General features: G+C 34.5%; 1 protein-coding gene across 2 annotated transcripts in view; it reads left to right on the top strand.

The window, feature by feature from the left end:
• The window catches only part of LOC128670825 (lachesin-like), a 77,249-nt gene that overhangs the window by 29,112 nt on the left and 20,759 nt on the right, over positions 1-27,378 (top strand). For both annotated transcript variants that reach the window (XM_053746821.2, XM_053746820.2), the window contains exons 3-5: positions 8,640-8,746; positions 20,933-21,140; positions 23,481-23,642. In XM_053746821.2, the coding sequence (XP_053602796.1) occupies positions 8,640-8,746; positions 20,933-21,140; positions 23,481-23,642 (477 nt within the window). The remainder of the gene's footprint in view (positions 1-8,639; positions 8,747-20,932; positions 21,141-23,480; positions 23,643-27,378) is intronic.

The raw sequence follows: 27,378 nt of genomic DNA, 5'->3' as shown, positions 1-27,378 counted from the left end.
CTCATTCTTCCATAAACACATTTGTCACACAGACACCCATCCCTCAGCAATCACACCGTCTGCCTAATACTCACCTCGATAATACACTCCTCTATCAAGTCATGCAAGATTCTAGCTCCAGCAGAAGAGAAGAAGTGATCCAAATTAACGATATTGATGCCCTCCCTGATAGCCACTTGGCTTAGGCCCGTGCTATCAGTATACCGGTTTATCGGAAACCGAGAAAAGAAAAGAAATATAAATAATAATAATAATAATAATAACCCCCCCAAGGGGTCACCTTGTCGTGGTGGGGGGGCTTAAGGGAAACGATAAACCCATGTCTGTCATGGAGGTACTTATTTAACTTTAAAACATCAAAATGCCTTTCCCGACTAACGATCCCAACTTTCCTCTCCTACTATCCACCTTTACCCGTTATTTAAAATGGAGAAAGAAAATTGTAGAAAATATAATTTACGGCCGCTGCCCGGGGGTCGCCGGGGCGCACTTGGAGCCGGTGCTGGGTGCTTCAGTTCGAGTTACACCGGTGGCGATGAGTTGAGCAGGCGGGCTCTCGTCACACAAGATGCTACAGCCGGACGCCGTGGGTTGAGCAGGCGGGCTCACGACGTAGAGGTTACAGCCGAAACCTCGGAAGACGATTCTACATCTTTATTTTCATCTGTTCCTTCGACTGGTCTTTCATACATGACCAGACATAGATCAGCATCTTCTTTAAGTAGTATGCTCGAAAGTGTTGTGCAAGAAGTCATCCCAGACTTAGATATTGGACCCACTGAGAGCTCTTCCACAACGCGTAGACGATGGACACCTGAAATGAATAAATTCATTCTGCGCACTTACCTTTTGTTAACATCACTCGATACTGACACAAGAGTATATCTCGAACCTCTCCACTTAAAATTCATAGAACGATTCCCAGACGTACAGGTTAGTCGCCAAAGAATAGGAGACCAGCGTAGAGCTATAATACGAAAAAAATTACTGCCACAAAACGAGATTGATCAAATTTACGACGATGTCAAACAAGAACTCCAAACTTTACAGTCAAACATTCACTCTCAAACCTCATTATTAGCTCCAACTTCCTCATCATCACTGACACATCTAGCAACCACAAACACAAATTCACTAAACACTCATACACCAGTTCCTAATTCACAGGCCAGTCAATCACGAATGCGATGGACACCCGAACTCAACGAGGCTATAATGAGAGCTTACTATCGTATAACACTTCTAGGTACTAACCAATCGGCCTATAGGAAAGCCCTCCACGAGAGTTTCATTAATATGTTTCCAGCTTTAGCACACATAAGTGAACAAAGAATATCTGATCAACGTAGATTAATAGTGAACAATAAATATATTAGCGACGCCAGACTTAAGATAATTAAGAGAGAAGTAGCTGAAGAATTAGAACTCAATGATAGAGACCGTGACTATAGGGCTAATAGTGTCAACATGCCAAATGATAATGATGAGACACCAATTTGTGATATAAATTTTATAAATATACAGGAAACGGAATTAAATCCCCCAAACTTAGATTTAAACTCAAGGCCTGATATTGACAATCTTTTTCAACAAGCTTATGACTTCTACAAAGATACTTTACCTATGGATAGGACTTACATCCCCAGACAAAAAACTTCCAAAAAGCTTGCTATTATTGTTGATTATATCAATAACATAATTTTACCAAAAATAATTAATCAAGATTCCAGTTTTGAAACTTTACAAATAGCTATTTATAGTGCTGCCTGGACTGCTGCAAAAGCTAACGGAACAAAACTAACCCTAAGAAATAGAGAACAATCACATACGCCGTACAAAATACATAAACCTAACTGGCAAAGACGATTAGAAAATAGAGTGGAAAAGTTACGTAGAAATATAGCTAAACTAACACAATACAACAACGGCAATCGAAGCACAAGAATAGTAGAAGAAGTTAATAAAATATTGCAGCAACACCAAACACACTCAACACACGAAGCACAAAACACAAACATAAATAAATAAAATATAAATATATTAGGACAAATCACACAGATTGAGCTAGCCCCAAAGTAAGTTCTAGACTTGTGTTATGAGATACAAACTCAACGGTACTATATTTTATAACAAATACTTAGATAGATAGACATCCAAGACCCGGGCCAATCAGAAAAAGATCATTTTTCATCATGACCCGACCGGGGATCGAACCCGGGACCCCTCGGTTCAGAGGCAAGCACTTTACCACTGCGCCACCGAGGTCGTCAGACATCTCACATACTTTTGACACTCTCAAACAAAAACTTGCAGTTCTCTCCGGCAGATTACAAAGATACAAAACATGTACACTCAGGAAACAACAAAATAACGAATTTAAATACAACGAAAAACAGTTTTATCGCAAAGCAAGACAAGCAACTATCAATACACAACAAAGACCTAATCAAAATCAATCACGCGATGCCCCAAACCCTGAAGATCTACATCAGTTCTGGGCACGCATTTGGGAACAACCTACACAACACAATATTTCTGCAGATTGGATAAGAATAGAAAATAACGAAAGTAATATAAATACAGTGGCCATGAATTTTGAACACATCACACCAGAAATTTTTGACAAAGTGTTGAACCGCACCCATAACTGGAAAGCACCAGGATCTGATTACATCCATAGCTACTGGTACAAGAAATTCACCTACATTCATACTTACCTATTAAATTTCATAAACGATTTCATTCAAGATCCCACTACTGTTCCGACTTACATCACAATAGGTACTACAGTTATGATTCCTAAAGATAATAATGATCTACAGAACCCAGCAAAATACAGACCAATCACTTGCCTACAAACATTGTATAAAATAATTACAACATGTATCTCAGAAATAATGTATATACACCTCCAAAACAATAATATCCTTGCCGAACAGCAGAAAGGCTGTAGAAAAATGTGTCAGGGTTGCAAAGAACAATTGGTCATAGACTCAGTAATTTTGAAACAAGCCCAAAAATCCAAATCTAATCTATTTACAATGTATATAGACTACCAAAAAGCTTACGATTCTGTCCCCCACTCATGGTTAATACAGGTTTTAGAAATATATAAAATCCACCCAAAAATCATTTCATTCCTCAAAATAATTATGTCTAACTGGTCTACCCAACTTAAACTTCTGCCAAGCGCTACCTCCGATCAAATGGAAGAATTTGCGCCAATAAAAATAAAACGTGGCATCTTCCAAGGAGATGGGCTAAGTCCATTATGGTTTTGCCTTGCACTAAATCCTTTATCTAACTTACTTAACACCTCTTTAAAAGGATATCCACTAGATTATACAGAAACAGACAGACAGACACATAACGTAACACATTTAAGTCATTTACTATACATGGACGATATAAAACTATATGCCGACAGCGAAGACAAACTCGATCAACTCACAAAAATAGTAGAAACTTTCACAAATGACATTAAAATGCAGTTCGGACTAGATAAGTGTAGAATTAATTCATGTATAGATGGGCAGAACTATCAACATCGATACACTCTAGAAACTGGACAACAAATTGAACCCTTAGATGAACACAGCACTTACAAATATTTAGGCTTTAACCAATCTATGCAAATTAATCATAAAGAATCAAAATCAAAACTGACCCAACAATTCCGCCACCGTCTAAATGTAATACTGAAATCACATCTATATGCCCGAAACACAATTAAAGCAATTAATACATATGCCATACCAGTACTAACTTACTCATTCGGAATAATTAATTGGACAAAAACAGAATTAAAGTCACTACAAAGGATTATAAACACTACATTAACAAAACAGCGAAAACATCACCCGAGGTCATGCACGCAAAGACTTACTTTACCGAGAAAAGAAGGAGGGAGAGGATTAATAGATGTGAACAATTTGCACAACAAACAAATCACGACATTACGCAAATACTTCCACAATAGACAAAACTTATCCACATTACATAGAGCAATAGTTTTTAATGACCATAAATGTACACCCTTAAATATGAATGATCCATTAATCCAAAAAAATGAAGAAATAGTTGACAATAAGACCAAAACTAGAGATTGGGCCGCCAAGTCTTTACACGGGAGGCATTACCAAGACTTATGCCAAACTAATGTCGACAAAGAAGCGTCGAACGCATGGCTAAGACGAGGAGAACTCTTCCCAGAGACAGAAGGCTTCATTCTGGCAATACAAGACCAAGTTATAGAAACCAAAAACTATCAAAAATATATTATGAAGCAAAATGTATCAGACATCTGCAGAAAATGCAATAGTGTACCGGAAACAATACAACATATCACTGGTGCCTGCAAATCTATAGCCCAAACAGACTACAAGCATAGACATGACCAAGTAGCCAATATTGTCCACCAAAGCCTTGCATATAAATTTAAATTTGTAGAATCTATTAAACCCTATTATAAGTACATACCTGAAACTGTTTTAGAAAACTCCGCAACCAAAATTTACTTCGATAGAGCAATTCTTACTGACCGCACTGTCCATTACAATAGACCAGATATCACCATAGTTAATAAAACTAATAAAACCGCATACTTGATTGACATAGCCATCCCTAACACACACAATCTACAAAGCACCATAGCAGAGAAACTTTCAAAGTATACTGAACTAAAAGATGAAATAGTAAGACTTTGGCATCTTCAAAAAGTTACGATAGTTCCAATAGTGCTATCAAGTACAGGAGTAATACCCAAGCAACTGCATACATCCCTCAAGACACTCAATCTTTCCCCTTACATCTATACTTTAATGCAAAAAGCAGTCATATTAAACACATGTCGCCTGGTCAGAAAGTTTCTACAGACAGACGCTACTCATACACCTTCATTTCCATCACCATCATCTCATACAAACCATGTTCTCTCTCAACTATCAAACTTTTAATAAAATTTCACGGTTTTTACTTGGCTTCGGCCCGTATATATCGTTAAAATTACCGGGTTAAAACCCGAGAATAAAATGGAATAAAAAATAATAATAATAATAATAATAATAATAAAATTTATTTGCAGGCAAAACACGGTAAATATTGGTTACAAGTTGCGACAAGAGTTTGTCTAATATAAGTTGTACAGGCGTGTTGCGCCAACAGTTGGCATGCAAATATTCAATTTCATAAATTACAATTTATGTTAGTTACATGCAGAATTTTTAACAAATAAATAATTTAAACATATAAATTAAGAAATTATTGAAATTTTATATAATAATGTCAATTATAATTTTTGAGGGCGCTGTATGTCAAAGTCAAAATTTAAATGCAAGAAATTCATTAATATCATAAAAGCAGTTAGTGACCAACAATGTATGAAGCTGTTTTTTAAACTTTGTCAATGGCAGGAATTTCAAACTTTCTGGCAGATGGTTATAAAGTTTTATTGCCATATTGTAACTGTTCGCTTGAAACAATTTAGTGGTATGCGCTAGTGTAGCCAGGCGATTCGGGTATCTAAGTGAAGAAGGATATGGTAGTTTACAAAATTTCTGTATGTTGCATTTTACAAATAAACAAATATCCATCAAGTACATGCAAATCAATGTCAAAATTTTTAGCTTTTTGAATAATGGCCTACAACTATCAAGAGGTCTGGCACCAGATAGAGCCTTAACACATTTTTTCTGTATTACAAAAACTTCGTTTATTCTAACTGAGTTTCCCCAAATGACCAGTCCATAGCGCAATGCCGAGCAAACATAGCCATGGTAGGCGAGAAGTGCTGTTTCCTGTCCACAAGTGTTTCGTAACCGATACAGGGCATATACAAATCTGTTTATTTTCTGACACACAGAGTCAATGTGTTCTTTCCATGACAGATGTGCATCGATGACGATGCCTAGAAACTTTGTAGAAACACATTCTGCGATTTGCTCACCATTATACGCTATAGACAGGTTTACAGGTTTACCATTTCTATTGTAGTATTGCAAAAACATCGTTTTTGAAAGGTTGACACATAGGTTATTACATTTTAGCCAGTGTATGGTACTGCTTATTGTGTCATTAATTTGCTTTTCATAACTGCAGTTTGGTTTTTTGTTAACAACAATGGACAAATCATCAGCAAAGAGTGTACATGGGTAAGCTGTTATTGTTGGCAATTCATTTATATACAAAATGAATAAAAGTGGGCCCAGCACACTCCCTTGAGGTACCCCTATTCTATTGACTGTAGCCGAGGAGCGGAATGCAGTAAACTCTAAATCATTGTTGAAATTATTTACTTCTACGCACTGAGTTCTTTCAGATAGATAATCGACAATCAGATCGTGAGCTTTTCCTCGGATTCCGTAGATCTCTAATTTTGCTAACAAAGTTTTATGACAGACGAAATCAAACGCGCTTTTCATGTCAAACATTAAAGAGCTAACTGGGACCCTCTTATCCATCCATGTGGCAATTTCTTTTACAAATGAGAAACAAGCCGACGTTGTAGACCTTTCCCTCCGAAAGCCATGTTGTTCAGGCCTTATTACATTGAATTTGTCAAGAAAAGTTATTAGTCGGGCATGAATAACATTTTCCCATATTTTTGACAAGATTGGTATTAAGGTTATGGGTCTGTAGTTAGTTATATCATCTCTGTCACCTTTTTTATAAATCGGTTTTACAATCGAATGCTTAAAGCTTGGGGGGAAGATACCGCATTCAAGAGAAAGATTAATCAAATGTGAAATTAGAGGTGAGAGTTCATAAGCACAAGCTTTAATAATTTTGGTAGAGATTTCGTCATAGCCTGTTGAGGTGGAATTTTTTAAGGATTTTATTATTTTATATACTTCATTTTCGTCAGTAGGGGTAAGATAAATAGTTGAGTCATTCTTTTTTAATAATCCAAGGTCCGTTTTTATTTTTGCGTCATAGGTCTTATGAGTTAAATTAATAAAATGTTTATTAAACTCATTAGAGATTTCGTCCGCATTGTCTATTTTTATCCCTTTTATTTTTAAATGTTTTATTATTTGTTTACTGTGATTATTTTGCTTTCTATTTATGACAAACCACGATGCCTGACATTTATTTTTTGCCATTTTAATGAATTTATTATTATTTATTTTTTGAGACATGTATATGCATTTTTTTAATAATGATGTATAATTCCTATATAATATTTTATTTTGTTTAGTGTTATCTTTGTAATATTTCATTCTTAGTTTCCTTTTTCTAGCACATGATTTTTTAAGCCCTTTCGTTAACCACCTAATTTTATTAGTTTTATTTATTAAACATTTCACTTTATATTTGGGAAAGCACAAATTATAAAGAAGTTGAAATTCATTATGAAAATTTGTAAATGTTTTCCTAATATTGTCACTTTCAAAGATTTGAGACCATGGATAGTGGCTAACAAAATATTTAAATTTTTCTATATTATCTTTACTGAAGTCTCTTCTTACCTCAAACCAATGAGTAATACATTTCTCTCTTTTGCTGATAGGAATGGATAACAATTGCGCGGTATCGTGATCAGACAAGTGTAAAGGAAGTGTTATGCCTGTAGCGCCCAAGACATTGCTCGCGAAATGATCGATGCAGGATTTTTTGCGTGTGGGTGTATGTATGTGTAAATTTAGATTATAACTGTGTAAAATTTCTTTTAATTTTTTGGCCAATTTCATTGATTTTGAATCTGATGCTAGTGTATTTATGTTCCAATCCCCTGTTAAAATTATACTTCTATTGGTCCTACTTCGCAACTTGTCTAATAGGACTTCAAGTTTTTGGAAGAAACTATTTATATCGGCATCTGGAGTTCTGTACAAGCAAACTAAGATAATTTTATGTGCCACAATTTCTACGCCACAACACTCGAATGTACGCTCCGATGCCATATCTTTAATATACGGTAGATCCCTTACATCCATTGAAGGAACATTCAATATGCATACTCCTCCCCGTTTTTTCTTGGTCTTTCTGTCTCTGCAAAAACACGAGCCGAGCTTATATCCGTTTAACTGTATATTAGACTCATGATCTCGGGGTATGAATGTTTCGGTTAAGCAAACTATATCGATAGGTTTTCTATGGTTATTTGATAATTCACTCATGGCAATATCTAAGAGCTCACTTTTGTTAGAGAGTCCACAGATATTCTGGTGAAGTACACGTAAGGCATCAGGTTTATTTACTATAAAAAAGAACAATCAGCACAAACAGGCTGTGGCAGATCCTGTGGATTGGTTTTAAGGGGACTAGATAGTGAAAAGTGTTGCTTATTAATGTTTTCAGTTACAGCTCTATGGAAACAGTCAAATCTAGTAATCCTATGTGTAAGGTGGTATATTTCCCTAGTAATCGCAAAGCTTAAATCTGATGTGAAGAATTTAGAGCCAAATATACATTTTTTATAAAACATGTTAATAAATTTGCAATGGGGGAAGTCTCTACAGATCAGCTTTAGGTCGTAGTTTAAATTAGAGCTCAGATATGCATTCCTTGGTAGACCACTAACAATGATATTTGTATTAACAGTAGAATGCAGCCATTGAAGAAGACTTCTTTTTAAATTTGGGGGATATCTAATATATATATATATCTATATAATAATTTATTAAGGTATTTGTTTGCAGTTCTGACCGAGGAGCCTCGCTTCGCGGAGCCGATACCAAACGTTACAGTCGCGCTGGGCAGAGATGCCAACCTGCCCTGCGTTGTCGAGCACCTGGGGACATACAAGGTAAGTTGTTCTCAGTTACCTCCACGGCAATGACATACTGAAGCCTACCGGGCTTGCATCGATCACCTGCCGTACGATCTGCACGTCCTCGGAAACAAAATTAAAAGTAAAGATTTGACTTTGATTTTACGACTTACCAATGTAGGTTATTTAAAGCCTTCAGAATTACAAAGGGATACCTATTTTATTTACCCAATGATGCATTAAGGGATCCGTGTATCTACCTTATCATTTACCATTCAATATATAATTCATGTTAAAAATCCACGTGAAAATTTTAAAACATAAATTTTTACATTTTAAAAAGAACACCAAAAAATATATTTTGCACGAGCAATCATCACAATAGCCGGATAAACCCAATCAAGCACAAAATGCACCGTGTGAAGCTGTAACCCTTTGACTGTGGCGCCCTCTGGGAAATCGCGCTTTGGCGCGTTTTTATCCACTTTGGAAGATTAATAGCAATCGAACACAATCAGATCGTTCCCGATGATACCGATGGTGACGGATGCTGGATTTCAATATTCCTATTCATTTTTATATCACTTATTTAATACTTTGTAGTCAATTATATCGTCAACCAGCGACCTACTACCTGCCCCGACTACGTACGCTGTCATTTATTTATGTATAAATTTTCAGGAAAATTCTGTAAATTGTGAAAATTTACATTAAAATCCGTAAGACAAAACTTAGAAACAATGACCCTTTTTTGTACTATACAATGCTTTAACAGAAATTAAAGTTAATGGATCAGCGACGCATGAAGTTTTGTTGTTTATCGGTAATATCTATTTAAACTTAGAAACTAATTAATTAGTTTTGAATTATGTAATCTGATTATCATTTCCAAAGATGATTGTGAACAATCATCTTTGGAACCAGATTTGTAATTTTTCTTACCATTTTTAAACGAAGCATTGAGATACTACTTAAAAATGCGAACTCTTTCAAGAATATATTTTAAATTAACTGCTCCTACTAAAAGTCAAATAAATAGGTATATGGAAAGAATCTTTCCAAAAAGAAAAAAAAACTAAATATTAGCTATATTTTGTAAATTTTCTCAAACGAAGCAATAGGTAGCAGGTAGTATAAAAACAATGATCAAAATAAAATTGATTTCAAAACCACTCCTACCAATAATGATTCCTTAGTCCTGCCTGTCACCGGCTTATACGAAACAATATTTACTCTTTTTTCAATCCCTTAATTGTTAATTCACAAAATTTAAACTTGGAAAAATATGTGAAGAAACTTTACATCCCGCATATCCTGTAACCATACCTCAAAAGAAATATACTGTAACTATCGCCTGAATCGTTAGGCCTGACGCGGGAATCAATCGCGGGCCCCCGGGAAATCCCGCGCCCGGGCCAACGCTCATTAATCTCCGGCCCTCTGAATTTTGAATATGAAATATCGCTTCTTGTGAGGAACACTTTGTTTCGTTATACAGAATTTCTTGAGATTAGTTTTTATACGCGGTTTGGTTTGTATAAATTGTTTTCTATAATCGTCTGGTCTTTTAGTTAAAGACTGAATCATTCGTTAAATATAAATATATTTATGTATATACACAACATAACAGTGTAAATATAAACTGTAGAAATAAGAAAAAACTATTTGTTTCTACTGAAATCTCTTCCAGTACATCCTCGACAAAATGGAAAAGAGTACATTTACGTGAGCTAAAATAGATTTAAAAGACGAATTGCTGTCATACGGCAAATAATAATCACAAAACAAAGCTTTGTACATTTACTTGCCACAGATAATTAAGTTAAAAAGCAATTATTTCCATACTTTTATTTCTGTAGTTATAAAATTAAATATGAAATCTCCCGACCTCATCAAACTGGCTATCTTGAAGCCGAAATCCCTAATAAACCCGACTAATACTACCTGATTCTAATTTAAATGAAATTACGTAAAGAGTTATTATTCAAAAGTTACAAATTAGCCGAAATAACCCTTTCAATTAGTCGAAAATTGTGAGGCATTCTGAGGCTCCTCTATTTACGATTCCGGCTCGAGATAATAGCAGTCGTAAAATAAAATAAATAATGTTGAGCCTCCTTTCATGAATAAGTTAATTGTTACACTGCAAGCGTACAGCAATGGGGAACACAGAAGTGGAACTCGAAGAAGCCTGTGTAAGATACAACTAATACTTCACACCGCTTAACGCAAGTTGCTTTCAGGAAGATATGACGGGAAAAAATAAATAAAATGAACAATTTATTAATCATGGCAATTAATACCATACCATATAGGTACAATAAAAATATATTTGGGCACAAAAAATCTGACCTCTCACTTAACCATGGCATTTTAAATACACAAACGAGGACAATATATCGATATAAAAATCACTAGGATATACGCCTCGATAAAGTAGTAAAGTAACGCACCTGCTCGATTCAAATTGTCGTTTTGAAAATGAGTGAATCAAAATAATTTATTGCAAAAAAGATATATAAACAAGTTATGTATTTTATGTATTAAACTATTTATGTAATGTATTGTAATGCGTGAATCTGATACTTCTTCTTATATAATATCTGTTCTTGTTTTGTATACATCTAAATAGTACCTATGTTGTCAACACACTAGACTTATTATGTTCTTCTGTTAATTTTTCGGCACTTTTTTGTATATATAGACAAATGTTATTTTTATTGTAAAATGTATACTGCTTGTGCCAATATTTTTTGTACTAAATATGCCATTTCTAAATTTGACAATTCAGTATTGTATAAAGTAGCTTAGGTTAAAATAATGTTATGTAGGTTTCTAAAATTAAATTAAGTATTTGTTAATTCAGTTGAAGCTATTTGACAATTAGATAGTTAAACATTTGTAACATAATTATTTTAAATTCTTGCCTGTGTAGTCGTTACGCCCTGGCCGTGCCCGCCCCCACTAAATTGCTGTAGGGGCGGAATATGACAGTTCTCTCGCAGATGGATGGTGGGGAGCTCACGTAATTGCTCACATAAAATGGTGGGAAACAATAGTGGCAATCTAATCACAAATAGGCCTGTTGGTTATTTTGTTGATATAATTTTTCTATACAGTATCGTAGGTAATAAAATCCTATTTGGAAGACCAGTATTCAATTTCATGCCACATGATCTACACACGCCGTATGCTGTGGCATAAGAAGTAGCCTTTTTTGAATGGGGGTTCAAACGCAGGCTACCAACCCCTAAATTACTATGATGGGGTGAAAGTTCGAGAAAATTTCGAAGCCTAGGGCAAACGCTTGTTTACTACATAATTTTGGTGCCGACCATATTCAATTATTATTTTTATATTTTCAATTATTATTATTATTATATTATTAGTGATCTGACACTGTGATTGATTGTCAAGATCTCGTCGATATGAGGACTAATATATTCATAGGAATACAAAGACAATATTAAACGTCAATGCGTGCGATCGCTCTCAAGGTGGTATGAGGACTGAGCGGTCCACGGGCGGCCGCGTCAGCGGGCCGGCGGCAAACCAGTCCGAGACACCAGCGCATCTGTCGCAGGCGCCGTTGTCAATTGAGGAACACATTAATACTAAAAACAAGTTGATGGAAATTGTTAACGTTTTATTAAATATAATAAAAATAATTTTGTAAATAAATACAAACTGGAACACATAACATAATTCCAGGAATCAAAATTCCATATACAACTATACTCGTATTTATCACGACAACGATTCCCAGAGGCCGATTACACATTGATCTAGTGAGTATTACTGAAATTTGTTACAAACGTAATGATTATTTACACGTTTAGATAATTAACAGAATGCTGCAGGGAATATTAACTTCTTTTATTTACATGACGAGAACATATTTTAAATTAAAAATATTTTAAATTCGGATTTTTATAATCAATCAACACCACACTAGTAAATAAATTTAAATAAGGCTACAGTCATTAAAATTGTTGGTACAGTAGTAAATAGTATATTAAAATCTTTACAGTTATACAATCTTAGCACAATAATAGTTCTCATTCCACTCCGATCCACCAATCTAACACCCACGGGTCATCAGAGATACAAGAAACAAACATTTCTTGTTAAAAAACTGTGGTACAAATCATCGTAGCAGTGCTACGAGATGAAACAAGATGAGACTACGAATTGTAGCAGTGCTACGAATCGTCGTAGCAGTGCTACGAGATACAACAGGATTAGACTACGAGTTGTAGCAGTGCTACGAATCGTCGTAGCAGTGCTACGAGATACAACAGGATTAGACTACGAGGTGTAGCAGTGCTACGTATCGTCGTAGCAGTGCTACGAGATACAACAGGATTAGACTACAAGTTGTAGCAGTGCTACGAATCGTCGTAGAAGAGTGGTGTGCTATATTATATACACTGCGAAGCTATAAATAAAACTTTACGAATACAAAATTATACAGTAACATTGATTGTGCTGGAGAATTAGAACGGCGCCACTTTCCAATTACAAGACAAATTCTTACTCATTGTTAATTTCTAAATCTTCATTTATAACATGAATATTTAAATCTCTCATAATGAAATCGTAATTTGGTTTAAAATACGTACCTAAAATATGAAGTCAATCGTCGACTTTTTTATAAATCAAATTCCAAGCCTCATCATAATTTGCAATGTCAAAAACATAGTTATTACACATATAACAAGGAAGGCAGAATCTGCCTGAAGCTATACAAAATATTAGAAGCTTATTCAACTGCATCATCGGTTTACATTGGCTCGCCCAGTCGGGCAAGAGTTACGTCTGGCCAGCAATTTGCTCAACTCCGCCTTATTCCGTGTAAATTACCTTAGTTTATGAATACTAATTAAACTACTGTTGACCATTGTAAAGTTTTTCATTTGTGACGTGTTGTTGGCGGAGAGAGTGGTGTGTTGTTGGAAAGGAATTAGCTGTAAAGGATCAGCAAATAAGTGGTTCTTCCTAGAGATTTGTGAACGCAACCATTATATTATAGTCTGTGGACTTTCTCTTGTCTACTTTCGATACTGTGAACACTGTTAGTGCGCTCGATAAAATTGTATTTGTATTTTATACGTATTTATTTTCTTGAAAAAGAAACATTCTGAAACATATTGAAAATATAAATGGAAAAATGTTAGGACGCTTGATACGACACGATGCGAGTCACTATTCTAATTTGTGTACACACATTTTTTATGGAATACTACCTAGTTTATAAATCCTAGTTTTGTATAATATGTTGTTTATTCGGTTAATCTATAATATGTGATAATAAAAATATATATATCACGCATTTATCTCTAAACGGGTAGTAGTCTGGACTTGCGAAACACAAAGGCTTTTAGCAGTACGGGCTAATCAGTAAAACTGAGATTTAATACTGATAGGTCTTATGAGAGTCTATCGTTTATGAGAAGAATCATCAACAATACTCAAAAATCATAATTTTAATATAACATTACAATTTAATTAACTTAATCTATATAAAAATTTAAAGGCATTTACGAGTGCAAATCACTTAAAAGAAAAAAACATAATCCTTCCCTAAGCTCCGCGTGAGGTGTATTTGATTGCGTTCCCGCGGGGTCGGTCAGTGTTTTATTCCACTCGTGGAATTGGTTCTCAATGATGCCCTTTTAGCGGAACCTAATAACTTTTTCAGAGTTATTTTTATGGCCAGTGGAGTTATTTTTATTTGCCGTCGTAAAGCCAGTGTGGCTGTGATGGGATGTGTGTAAAACGGTGAATTGATTTTAGAACGTGTGCTTTTAAAACCAAACTGACCGATTATTTTAATCCTGACCCTATTCTAATTGTAACTTAATATTATAAATGCGAAATTAAGTTGGTATGTTACCTTTTCACAATTCCCGCGGGAAATTGCGCAGGCGGAGCCACGGTAAGTCAAGTAGTGTTTAGGAGAATAGTAGTCCTATTTTATGGTGGGACCACTATTCTAACTATTCTAAACACACGTAAAAATTTAACCCGTATCATTAAAAGGCAAAAAGGAATGGGCAAAAAGTACCCAGATCAACCGGTCATGAAAGCCGGATAACTCCGGATATTTTCCCCAATAAACATGTATGGTCAAACTCTAGGTTGAAACTATCTTAAAAAAACATCATACACATATTATTTTCAATAATAACCAACGAGTTTACTTCCCGTATAATTATTATATGTTGAACATTATAATGGTGTAATCTAATGTGCATGTAAAATTTCAGCATAATTTCAAAATAGAATTAATTGAACATTGAAATTTGGTCGATGAAATTGTTGTCGAAATTAGAAATAAAAAATGTATTTTCGCACACTTGTACGCGTGAATTTCCTTTCAAAACTAAGATAACTTGAGTAGGTAAACAGTATAACAAACTGAGTAAATTAAAAAGATAATTATATATATTAGTTTATTATTCGTGATATTTTTATATATGCATAAAAATAGTATAGCTAAATTTTACGTTCGCAAAATTGTCGAATATCAAATTTAGTTGGGTTTCGGAAGCCAGCGAAGTGTCGATAGAGGCAGATAACTGAAAATTAAATTTAGTATCGCGACACGAACAATATTGTGCTGTAAATACCGTGGCTTATTACACTGCACTAGTTTAATAACGCATTGCGTCGGTTATTAAGTTTGTCACAATTTATAACCAATATTTCCTGTGGGATAAAGCAGCGAATTACAGATCTTCACTTGCATACTTCTAGCCCAATGCATGTTTAGACCATGGTAGTTCTTAGGTCGTGGGCAACCGGTTGGTCCACAGATGCGCTGGTGTGACGAATCAACAAATTAATATCAAAATCAAATCAAAAATTATTTATATGATTATACGATTATAGTAGTATATGGTGTGTATAGCCAAATGGCTATATAAATATATAACATATCAACAAATTAATATCAAAATCAAATCAAAAATTATTTATATGATTATACGATTATAGTAGTATATGGTGTGTATAGCCAAATGGCTATATAAATATATAACATGCAATTTTTTAATATTATTATGTCACTATTAACTTTATTTCTAAGTTCAATAATAGACGGCGCAATTCAACATTTTTAGTTATTTATTCTCAATATATCATAATGTATTGTATGGGAAAATCACGCGAGCGAAGCCACCATATAAGTAATAGGTGTCTAAAACTAGCTATATATTTTTTCGATTAAACAGGTATTTCCTTACGAATTACAGTGCATTAGCGACCAGGGCAGCAATGAGTTATGACGTCACTTAATCTTGAATCCGCAAACTGTTAATAGTCTTGGGTTATTGTTCAATTCTCAGATTTATGAGGACAAGTTCATTACAACGGCTGTGTGTAGTTGCGATTGTAGTCCTGCCTCTAGGTTACTTCGGTGATTTACTTTTGTTGATTTGAAAATAATGATTGTTGTTCTCATTGCATGTTATAACTATCTAAAATCAAATTTGATTCATAATGTAAGTTCTAAATTAAATAGATATAACTTAAGACGTGTTTTTATTTTCATATTCTCTTTTTCCATTGTCTAGCCAAAGAATCTTTGCCTTGCATAGAAATAAATATATAGGTCTTTGCCCTAATAAAAGTTTCACTTCAGAATCATCTTGCATACCAAAAAGCTTAAAAATGAAATTAAAAAAAAAACATCTTGATAAGTGTTTATGAAAATGTAATTTTTGACACAAGCTTTTGTAGTTATCAGAGAGATTTTATTTTGCAATCAATGTGTTACAAAGAAATCATGTCCATGCAATAAACCGTTGTGGAGTTCCCATGTCTGGAGCCGTTTCTGAGTGTACCATCAACATCGTTATGAAAATAATTCATTGTAATCTAATCAATTTCTGCACAATCGATTGAAGATATCTGCTTCAGAATTAAGTTTCAAGAGTTCTATCAAATAAACATAGAGACATACATTTCAAGTGAAATAAAAGTTTGTAAAAAACAACAATTTTATTTAAACTTACACCGCTAACAAGACCACCTCAATTAGCTCAGACAACAGTACAGAATACTCCCAATGATCGACTTAAGCAGTTATTCCAACTTAAAGCCAACATCCGCTAATAAACTCCATTTCTCATAAACTTTACCGTGTAATCCCGCCCTTAATCATCTGGATGCTTGAACAACCAGAGAGGTAAGTTGGCAAAGCCTGAAAGCAGCTCCAGTAAGCTCGCTCCCCCTTTTTCTCCACATACTTAACGCCGATTTCGTGTATACCGCGTTGGTGTTACAACTTTATGTGTCGCGGCGTGAAGTGCGGATGCCGAATTGTGGTTTTCTTTTGTTTTTCTTTATGGGGGGCGGCGGCGGGGGGGGGGGGGGGGGAATTATGGGTCTGACATCAATGTAATGGCAGAATTCATACTTATCCCACTTAAATAAGTGGGTAAATAATGTATTATATATGCATTTAATAAAGATGATACATTGTGAATATTTTTATTACTTCTTCATGCTCAAATAGCTGGGTAAATTATAAACACTGGTTTCTTTTTAAATTAAAATTCAAATCATTTATTCAGAAATTACACCTTCACAGGCACTTTTTCTCGTCAATTTTTATATTTATAGTTATTTCTCACAAGCTACAAACTACTGGCATTTCGGAACGATCACTGCTGAGAAGAAATTCCGAAAGAAACTCATTTGAACAGTGTTTTATCTCCAAATTACGCGATTCCCTTAGGATTTGACCAAAAAGTCTTATAATCGATAGCGCTTTATAAAGTACACGGCGTTACAGTTCATAAAAATTTAAGTATTATTTTTTTAATAATTATGAGGGTAACACCGCAGCGTGTAGCTAGTATTAGATAAAAATATCAACATGTTTCTTGAGTTGGCGAAAAAATGCTTGACCCCGAAACGGGTTAAGCCTACATCACACGCGCGGCCGCGCACTGGACCAGCACACAATGGTTCTCCACTATTACGATATTTATTGCACACCCAACCTTCCTTTTGTATCAAACGTAATGTGAATAAAATTATAATCCAACCCTTTTAGGGACAGTTGAAAAAATAACGCTGTTATTTCAGAAGTTACACAGCTTTCCTTATGAATTGTGATTAGAAAAGAGTACTGTTATTACGCCGCGGAGGTTTATTTCTAATTTTGGAATGAAAATCTTATTATATCTTATCTTATTTCGGGTTATATTATATAGTGTACAAATGATTGATTAATGGACATAATCACACAAATTTCGAATTTACAATATGAGCAGGATTCACTCCCGTTGTAATAAAAGTTTTACTGCGATATAAATTGAATTAATTGTCAATATTATGTCAATATTAATTTACGATTTGATTAGAATCATATAATTATTGTGATATTTTATAATATATTATCATTGATGCATTGCAACCCAGGATCTAGGATCGGCTCCCGACCAAGGAACTCATCAACGGTTCACCATGACTATTTTGCCACGAGTCGAATGCTATAACAAGAAAACTTTGTGTTAAAATTTTTATATTTTTTATTTTTTTAATATTCTTTCCAAAAACTTATTGTCGTCAATGTACAAGGTATGTGTGTGAAAACAAATAAAAGCAGTAGTGTCAGCGATATCGACCGCGAATAAAAACTTAACGCAGCCCACCCTCTGAATAATCCAATACAATGAAAGCTCCGGTCCTACAATCAGATACGAGCGTAAAGGCAGATGCCGTTCGTAAAGTTGAGAATACTAATAAAATATGCAACATATCGAGCGCAGTGCGGCATTGCGATACGGTTCTGCTGCGGCGGTGAGTTTAACGCCGCTGCGACTTTGTCAAAGTAAATAAGTGTGTGCGGAGATTCCCCATAGGTTTGTTTGTGCTGAAGCTTTGAGGTTAGTTTAAGGATTTACAGGTCCCGGAGATATGGAACTAAAATCCACGCTAAATTATTCAATGATACGTTAAAACACAAGATCTGCTAACAATTCAGTCAGATTGCTGGTAATCGGATGATATGATGTGAACTGTCTTTACTCCGACCAATATTACCATTGTCATTAATTTATTCATACATTTTTGCCTATAAGTTTATATGATTCGCTGATATATCGCGGAAATATGAAAAATCTGAATTTTTCTTGAAATTTTATTCATATACAAAGAAATCACCGTCGCATGCCACATTCTCTCAGCACTGGTTTTAGAGTTTCCATTTAATTACCGAATCAATTATAATATCTTTGTAAAATTATTAGGTGTTGTATTCCACGTCAGAAATAAAGTCTCGAAAATATTTACTTAAAGATTGTTCAGCATCTATCTGAATAGATATTTTTTCCCATTTTCTTTTAATAACATTTTACATTGATTACTGCCATGTTTACAGCATTAAATAGAAACGTTCAACTTTATCTCCCTTATATTCGCGTGTTCCTGTTGCTTTCGAGGCTGTGACTGCGGTGAAGTTTGTTGACTGAAAAGGCTGCAGTGAAGTTTGTTGCGCCGCTTCTTCTTCACCTGCGCTTTGGAAGCCGGCAGTAGACTTAGTTTAAGTAATTTTTTTGACGTCAATAAGTGATGTATATCATCCTAAATTGAATAAAGAATTTTGAATTTGAATTTGTGACACTCAGCGTAATAATCAAACCTGCCTGACGTCAACCGTTCTTGTAAATGCTATTGACAAAGCAATGAGATATACCCGGAATAAACCAAATTATTAATGTATACAGTGACTAGACTATGAAGTCATGCCCACAATCTGATTTATAAATTTAGATCAAGCACTATATTCGAAACGTACATTTTCTGTGTGGTAGAATTTCAATTTCCGGACTGAGTTACAGTTAAATTTAAACCTTTTGTAAAATGACAGAATCTTAGAGGGAGCCACATCAAAAATATCTGTGAGATAAATGCAGAATTATAGAGACAAAAATCTTCAGTCAGTTATATAGGGTCAGTTACAATCTACGGGAGTCGAATCGATCTACTGGTTCGATCAATTACAACTTTATCATAATCAACGTCAATTGTTATGAAGTTGTAGCACAGATTTTTATAGTGAGTTGTAGTAATCACCCTGTTTCTAGTTTAGATCGTGAAAATCTTTGCAAATAAGATTTTCACGGTCACGATCGATAAATTCAAATTCATCGATCTATCCTAATCACTGACAGAACAAGAAACATGTAGGGAAGAAGAGATCCAGGAAGACCGAGGAAGAGTTATGAGAGCTAACAGAAAGAAGAGGCAAGCGTTGTGGTATAGAGACGTCTGGCGAGCACTCTACCAGAACATAGCTCTAAAATAAAACCTTTCCTATTTATAATTATTCCTAACGGAATTTCGATAAATCTTTTCGGGTGTGTTAATGCTGTGTGCAAATCACCTAGAGGCATTTGACATGACTTTCACGACTATCACCAATTTAGTGACAATTAGTTTCATAGAAAACTAAATAATCAACCGGTGTGCTGGTTTCCTCACGATGTTTTTCTTCACCAGAAGCAAGTGGTGGCCTATAAAATTACATGAATCAGATTGGTGTAAAAAATTTTGGTTCACAGGTAGGGTGTCTTAACCCCTCGACCACCACTTCAAATATACCACATGTTTAGTAAAGATAATATTCTGTACGCAATTTATTTTGTTCCTCGGTCCAGCCGGCCAGTACCCCCACGTAAATATCTCGGCACGAAACGAACTTTCTATTTTATATATGAAACTTTTATCGCACGAAGTTGGCTGAATTTCTGAAAATATTGCCGGCTGTATCGAATTTTGTTTACTTGAGCTGGCGGTTTAAACAATTATGGAAGTGTTGGATTAAAATAAGCGCATTTTGTAAATTATAAAAATATTAAAAGATGATAATGTGATTTATACTCATAAATATTATTTGGAAAGCTTAAATTATACAAACTTTATTATGATCATTTTGAATTTTCTGTTCAGATTTTTTTATTTAACACTTCAGGAGTTTTAACGTTATAATTTGCATATTATCATCTGCTTTAGACGAACATCGAATGTTGTAAAGTAAAGAAAAAAACATATTCTGTATAGTACAAACCAATAACTATATAGCTTTATAATTTATATTCTTTGACACAAACAACACAGGCCTACACCGACTGGATGTCTGGTTACTTTGACACCACCAAGATTTAAAATAATTGTTTTCTAACAAAATATAATTTCCCTGTTCCCCAGGTGGCATGGATCCACATTGACCGCCAGATGATCCTCACCATCCACCGTCACGTGATCACCCGCCTGGCCCGCTTCAGCGTGTCCCACGACAACGCCATGACCTGGTTACTCCACGTCAGCCAAGTGCAGCAGGAGGACCGAGGGTACTACATGTGTCAAGTTAATACCAACCCCATGATCAGCCAAGTGGGTTATCTGCAGGTCGTTGGTAAGTATCAATGCTACTCCTTGATCTATTTCTTTGAATACTCGTTTCTAGATTTTTGGCTGTGATCGTCGCGCTTCCTCAAGTTCAAATCATAAACGTAACTATCTGTAAGGAAAACTTTTCCTCTCTGGTAGTAAGTTTAAAACGAATGCCACAATTTCATAAGATTCATGCAGTTATTTAACTGGCTTGAAAAAGGCGAAACAGCTCGACAGCTTACGAGAAGCAAATAAATAAAAGATGATATTCATTATAGCTATTTTTTATTTTTACCTAAAAATAAATAAAAACCTATTTTAAAAATAATTTATGCACAATATTTCATTAAACAACAAAATATACTTTTAATAAAAACAACATCGAAGCGACCACTTATTTCACATCTGCCGCTCCAATTGATCCCTCAAATAATTCCCTCGCTATTTATTATTTAGATTTCGAAACAAAACCAATTCCGAGCAACTGATAGGATAATGACCCCAGTTACGAAGTATAATAGGATGGTACTAACAAAAAATAATAAAAAATTGATAAGGCACCGTACTGGGCTCGTTTTATAAAGTTTTAATTACTTCCCCTTTAATATCTAAAAGGGTTTAAAATAAGCTTCCCTTGCTGCCCTTAAAGCCACGTAATTATTTTTATTGCCGACAAGTACCTCGGCTTTGAACATAAATTGAAACTTTATAAAATATTAATTTAATCTTGGTGAAATTTAGTGCGTAGTATTTTCGCGGTCGGGAAACGCTCAACTGTTGGGAATAAATTTTTCGCATTCAAATAATGATACCTACATTTTCCTATCGAAAATTATATATGTGTAACTTATTAGCTTACTAATTCACTAGAATGTTAGTTTTAATTCACTGTAAGATCCCAATTAAGTTTTTTATTAAATTTAAAAAGTAAAAGTAAAAAGTATTGTTATAATTTACTCGATAAGACTCGATTCTTTGTTTACCGTTTTAAGTAAAGGTTATTTTAGAATTTGCCCCCCACAAACCACATCATTGTACAATATCTAAGTACATGTTAACAAATAGAAAAATAAAACCATCGAGCAACTTCCACATTCTGTCATCAAATTAATAAACACAGCAACCAGGATAGATCGTCACCCGAGGGCGACAATAAAAAGATAAAATAGTCTCCAAGCGAAGGGGCAAAAAACCGCTTTTCCACTTAAAAGTTGGACCAAACTGCGGCTATATAAAAGACTAAGTGTTTCCCCGATCGACAGTTAGGAGCACGCCTCGCCGTTAGAATAGTTGTTTTTGCGATGTTTTTAGAAATTGAAACTGTTTTGTCGATGCTGTCGGGTGAATGGTTTCATTTGGCGTTTTTGAAGTTTGGTTTTTATAAAGTGTTTTCGGAAATTTCATTAGGTCGGTGGTCGCGGCTGGTGTAAATGTTTTTTCATTATTCGTGTTCCAAGTTCTCGTCTTGCTCAATTTAGATTTTTCTAAAACAAAACACTATTCTAAAATTGTTAATGGTGTAAACAAGGCTGAAGTTTCTGAGATCACAACCGATAGTTACAGGAAGATAAGGCAAGATTGAGAAAATAGCTCATATTTTCTCTATAGGCTGATTGGTAGAATAATATAAGTATGCCGTTTGCATTATTTGTAAAAAAGTCAAATAAATTTAACACAGAAAAGACCATAGATATGCTTGAAAAACATATTTTATATAATAGTAAATGTACAGGGTTACCGGTATCAAACGCAAAACCTTGGGTACATCAAAACAAGCAATTTTTATTCTACGACTTTTCGTGATTCGTAGTTTTTTTTTTTCATATAAAAAAATACAATCTAATTTGCGTTTCTACACATCTTAACTCTATGTTATGTATGTGTAGCGGAATCGAACTTAGAGGTAACGTTTTATAGAAACGACATTAAAACTAAAAAAAGGAAAATGTTTGTTTTTATTACTTTTCGACAAAAGTCGTAGAAGAAAAGATGTTAATATATATGCACCTTATGCGCCTTTGGAAGGTTATGCGTTAGATACCAGTAACCCTTTAATATAGTAAAGGTACACTTTTATACCTAAGAGCCAAGCTAATGAATACAGTTTTGAAAAAAGGTGATTGTTAACTGTAGTCTATTAGCTAGATGTATATGATAGACGCGTCTTGATTAATAATTGACTTGATAAAGTAACAAAGTAGTTATATTACTCTCTCTTTCTCATCTGAGCGTATTCTTGGTTTCTTCTTTAACCGTTGAGCGTCGTAGCCCAGGGTCAGCTACTTATCGTCTTCTCTTCGCTCAGTCGTCGATTACTAGTATTTATACTTTAGTCACATTTCATATATTTTTTTTGTTTTAGTGCCCCCAAACATTCTTGATGAAGAGAGCACGCAGTCAGCAGTAGCAGTGAGAGAGAACCAAAACATAAGTCTGGTCTGCAAGGCGGATGGGTTTCCAGCGCCCAAGATCATGTGGAGGCGAGAGGACGGACAGCCTATCTCTGTCGACAGAAGAAAGAAAGGTAATAAATATAAATATAATACCTATATGTTTTTAGGAGCATCCACATCCGGAGAGCATTGAAGAGAGTGATGACTATGGAGGAAGCGAGTGAGATTTGTTCGGATTGTGGCTAGTGGAAATTCATCATCTCTACACAACCCCATGGAATACGGGCGTGATAATATTTATGTTTGCTTGTCTTACCGCTGATCATTTATAAGCAATGGCTTGATCTAAATGTGTACGAATTATCAAGTGGAGATCTTAAAACTGTATCGAGTTTGCGTTTACTTCTGTAAACGCTCTAAAAACATCGTAAAATTTTATCATGTGTAAATAAAAGCTGATGGTTTTTCACGATATCATACCATTACTGTACTTATCGTTAAAATTGTTGCCATTGCATCAGATTTTAGTTGATTTTATAACGATGTCCCAGCAAAAGATATTGTCACATAGGTATTAGTGTAAAGAAAGAAGACCATTATTCTTTAGATGTCGGTGCAATAGAAAAGCGCCCATAAGTCTTTGTGAGTCATGAGCTAGGAGGAGGAGTGTTCGCGAGCGATTGGATGGTCGCAAATCGAATGAAATATTTAACGATCAATTGTTTTATTTCTTTACATTTTAGAAAAATATATAACATACAAATTACACAGATTGTGTAAGCCCTAAAGTAAGTTCGAGACTATTAAATTATGGAACTCAACGAAACTATATTTTACAAGACCCAGGTCAATTTAAAAAATATGATTTTTGATCTTGATCTGACCAGGGTTCGAATGCGGGATCTCCAGTATAATCCGGCAAGAGCCATCAAGAGATCATCAATTATGTGCAACAATGATAGGGAAATTCCCGAGGCAGTAATAGTTCCTTGTGGTTTTTATTTAAGGAGATAGTAATACTTTACAGAGTTGATCACCAACCAACCAATTTGTGTATAAAAAGTAGAAAATAAATAAAGGTACTATGTCTTGGCCGTCAACACTTGATCGACCAATCTTGACCATTCTATTTGATATTGCACGGGAAAAAAATAGTTAAACAGCAGAAAGTTGTGTATGACTGAGAGTCGTGGTGTTATGTGAAATGAAACCCAAACATAACTTCTTAACATTATTAATGGAGTCATTTGCCATTGCCATCCACACAAGTTAATAATCAACCAGTGTACAGATTTCCTCACCGAAAGCAAATGGTTGGTCAATAAAAACTATACTATATATGACTCAGATATACAAACTCATGTATGGTATACAAACTCATGTGGCACGAGTAGGATTCTTACCTGGGATTTTTCAAATACAATCTTAACCATTATACCACGACTGCTTCTCAACTAAACCCTATGTATATATTAAATCAAACAGCTGACAATATGAAAATAAAAAAGTACCCAACATTATTCACAATATAATGTATATGGACGGACACCACGAAAGAAATAAAAGTTTCATCATAATACTCATGTAGTATTATAGGTAATTGTTTAAGCCATTTTTATGAAAGTATTCAATTAATTACAAATATAGGATAGATATTAATAACACAATGTTATTAACATTGTGTTTAATTAATGTGTACTCTCAACGAGGTGCAGACGGGTATCCATTATCCGCTCTAATCCGGTTTCATCCGAAATAAAGCTGCTCCGGTGTTTTCTGGATCCGACGGGAATGCTTGGCGTATAATACTCTGCATTCAAGTTGTTATTGTTTTGTCAAACCGTGTAATTAGCCAATCACGTGCTTTTATTTGTATTATTTCTATTCCGTTCAAAGAAATATTAAAGCATTATTAAATGTCATTACAGACATACGTCATATTTCGTGACATTAGAAATTCTAAGTTATAAAATTGTTCAACTACGTTACTATATTAACTTTATTGTTCAAGTAAATAAAACTAAGTGAAAAAGCATGTAACTCATGCCTTTCTCATGTTCACTTAAGGATTATATATGATTTATGCGCCAAGAAACATTTCTTGGCCTAAACAAATAAAACAATCATGGTTTGTAGTTGCCGAGCGGAAAATATCAAATTATATCACAAGTTCCTGATGTCATAACAAAACCATGACTTTAAACCGCCGCAATCCCACTTGGAGCGGATTAAACCAGAAAAAACCGGATAATTGTGGTGCAGAAAGCTGAGTATTCCCAGCAAATTAAACGGGACCTCGTTGGCGTTCACAAAGGCGGCCAAAAATTGAGTTTAATTTCAAGAGCGATTTTCTTGTACCGGGAACAACGTGCGGTGTGAAGAGCCCTTTGCGTTAATTGTGTGTGGTGTGATGCCCTCGTGTCATAGTCACTGCCAGCTGCTGATTTCGAAGGGCGAAAGGTATTAATTATCCCGTCGATGTTTTCAATTCGTTGCCTTTTGTCTGATTTAATGTGAAAGCCACTCTCTATTTGACAGCTTCGAAATCCGAAAGAATTGGGGTATTGCAATTAGGCCTTGTAAAACGATCTCGTTTATAAAAGTCTGAGTATGTTATTTGATTGGATAAAAGAACCAATTTATTTGTATGTTTTAATCTAATGCGCCTTAAGCTGTAATTTGTGAATATATAGTTTCATGTAATCTGTCGATTGAGAAAAAAATATTTAATATTTTTATTACATCTTTTATTTTATTGTAAGATGTGTGTCATTGTAATCGTACCATTACTTCAATACCTGCAAATTTTCGACATCGTCAAAATTTATATGAGAAATGGCGTTTTTGATACGATTTCATTCCGGCAAAAAATATTTTGTTAGCCCCTCAGAATATGTTCAATGTTTGCTATTTGCAAAATGTCATTTTTAAATAATACCACTGTTTGTATTTGAAATAAAGGATTTAGAAAATGGATACTACAATTTTTAATTCTTTAAAAATTGTAGTATCCATTTTATCATATTATCTTCGATAATAGCATAGTATGCATGGCACCGAAAATTTACAACAAAATTCCAAATCAATATAAAAGCTTAAATTTAAATCTATTTAAAAAGAACCTCAAGTCTTTATTAACTGATAAATGTTATTATACTTTAAATGATTTCTTTAATGATAGACTCGGATAGAATTTAGTGCTAGTATACATTATAATTATTTTTTTTTTGTTATTTGTAGTGGATAGCATGCTCCTATTTATTTATTTATATTTGCAGACCTATCGGTAAAACATGTAGGTTTAATTCATTTTGACATCAATTTGTATATTTATACTCATGTTTTTGGCAAATAAATGTTGTCTTTCTTTCTTTATTTTAAATACAAATTTGGTTTCACACGAGGTGTAACAACAAATTAGCCGAACGAGTACCAAAAAGCACCGCGACCACAATACTACAGACATTACACGATGCAGTTTACATTTAGCCCCAAGAGCGTACAATAGCGCAGTAATTGCTTTATACATCCTCTCTCATTACATTCACAGCGTCCTGGGGCCGGTCAAATGTGCGCTACAAAATAAAGACGACTATAGAAATATAACTATTTTGTTCTACGATAAGTCACCATACATATCGCCCAGCCAGATTGCAAATCTCCTCTATAAGGGAGATATAAGAGAAGCACCAATAAGAGAAGAGTAAGCATTAAGTGATGAGTATAGAGGAAGCAAGTAGATTTGTCATGATTGTGATAAGTGGATATGCCTAGTCTCTGCGTACCCCCATGGGAAATAGACGTGACTATATTTATATATATATATCTAAATTACATTCTCATCACCTATAGCTAATCAATTAAGCT

This window comes from Plodia interpunctella, chromosome 6, assembly GCF_027563975.2.
Source record: "Plodia interpunctella isolate USDA-ARS_2022_Savannah chromosome 6, ilPloInte3.2, whole genome shotgun sequence".
In the NCBI taxonomy this organism is placed as follows: domain Eukaryota; kingdom Metazoa; phylum Arthropoda; class Insecta; order Lepidoptera; family Pyralidae; genus Plodia; species Plodia interpunctella.
The sequence above is the reverse complement of the archived record's forward strand: the minus strand, read 5'-3'. Positions and strand labels throughout refer to the sequence as shown.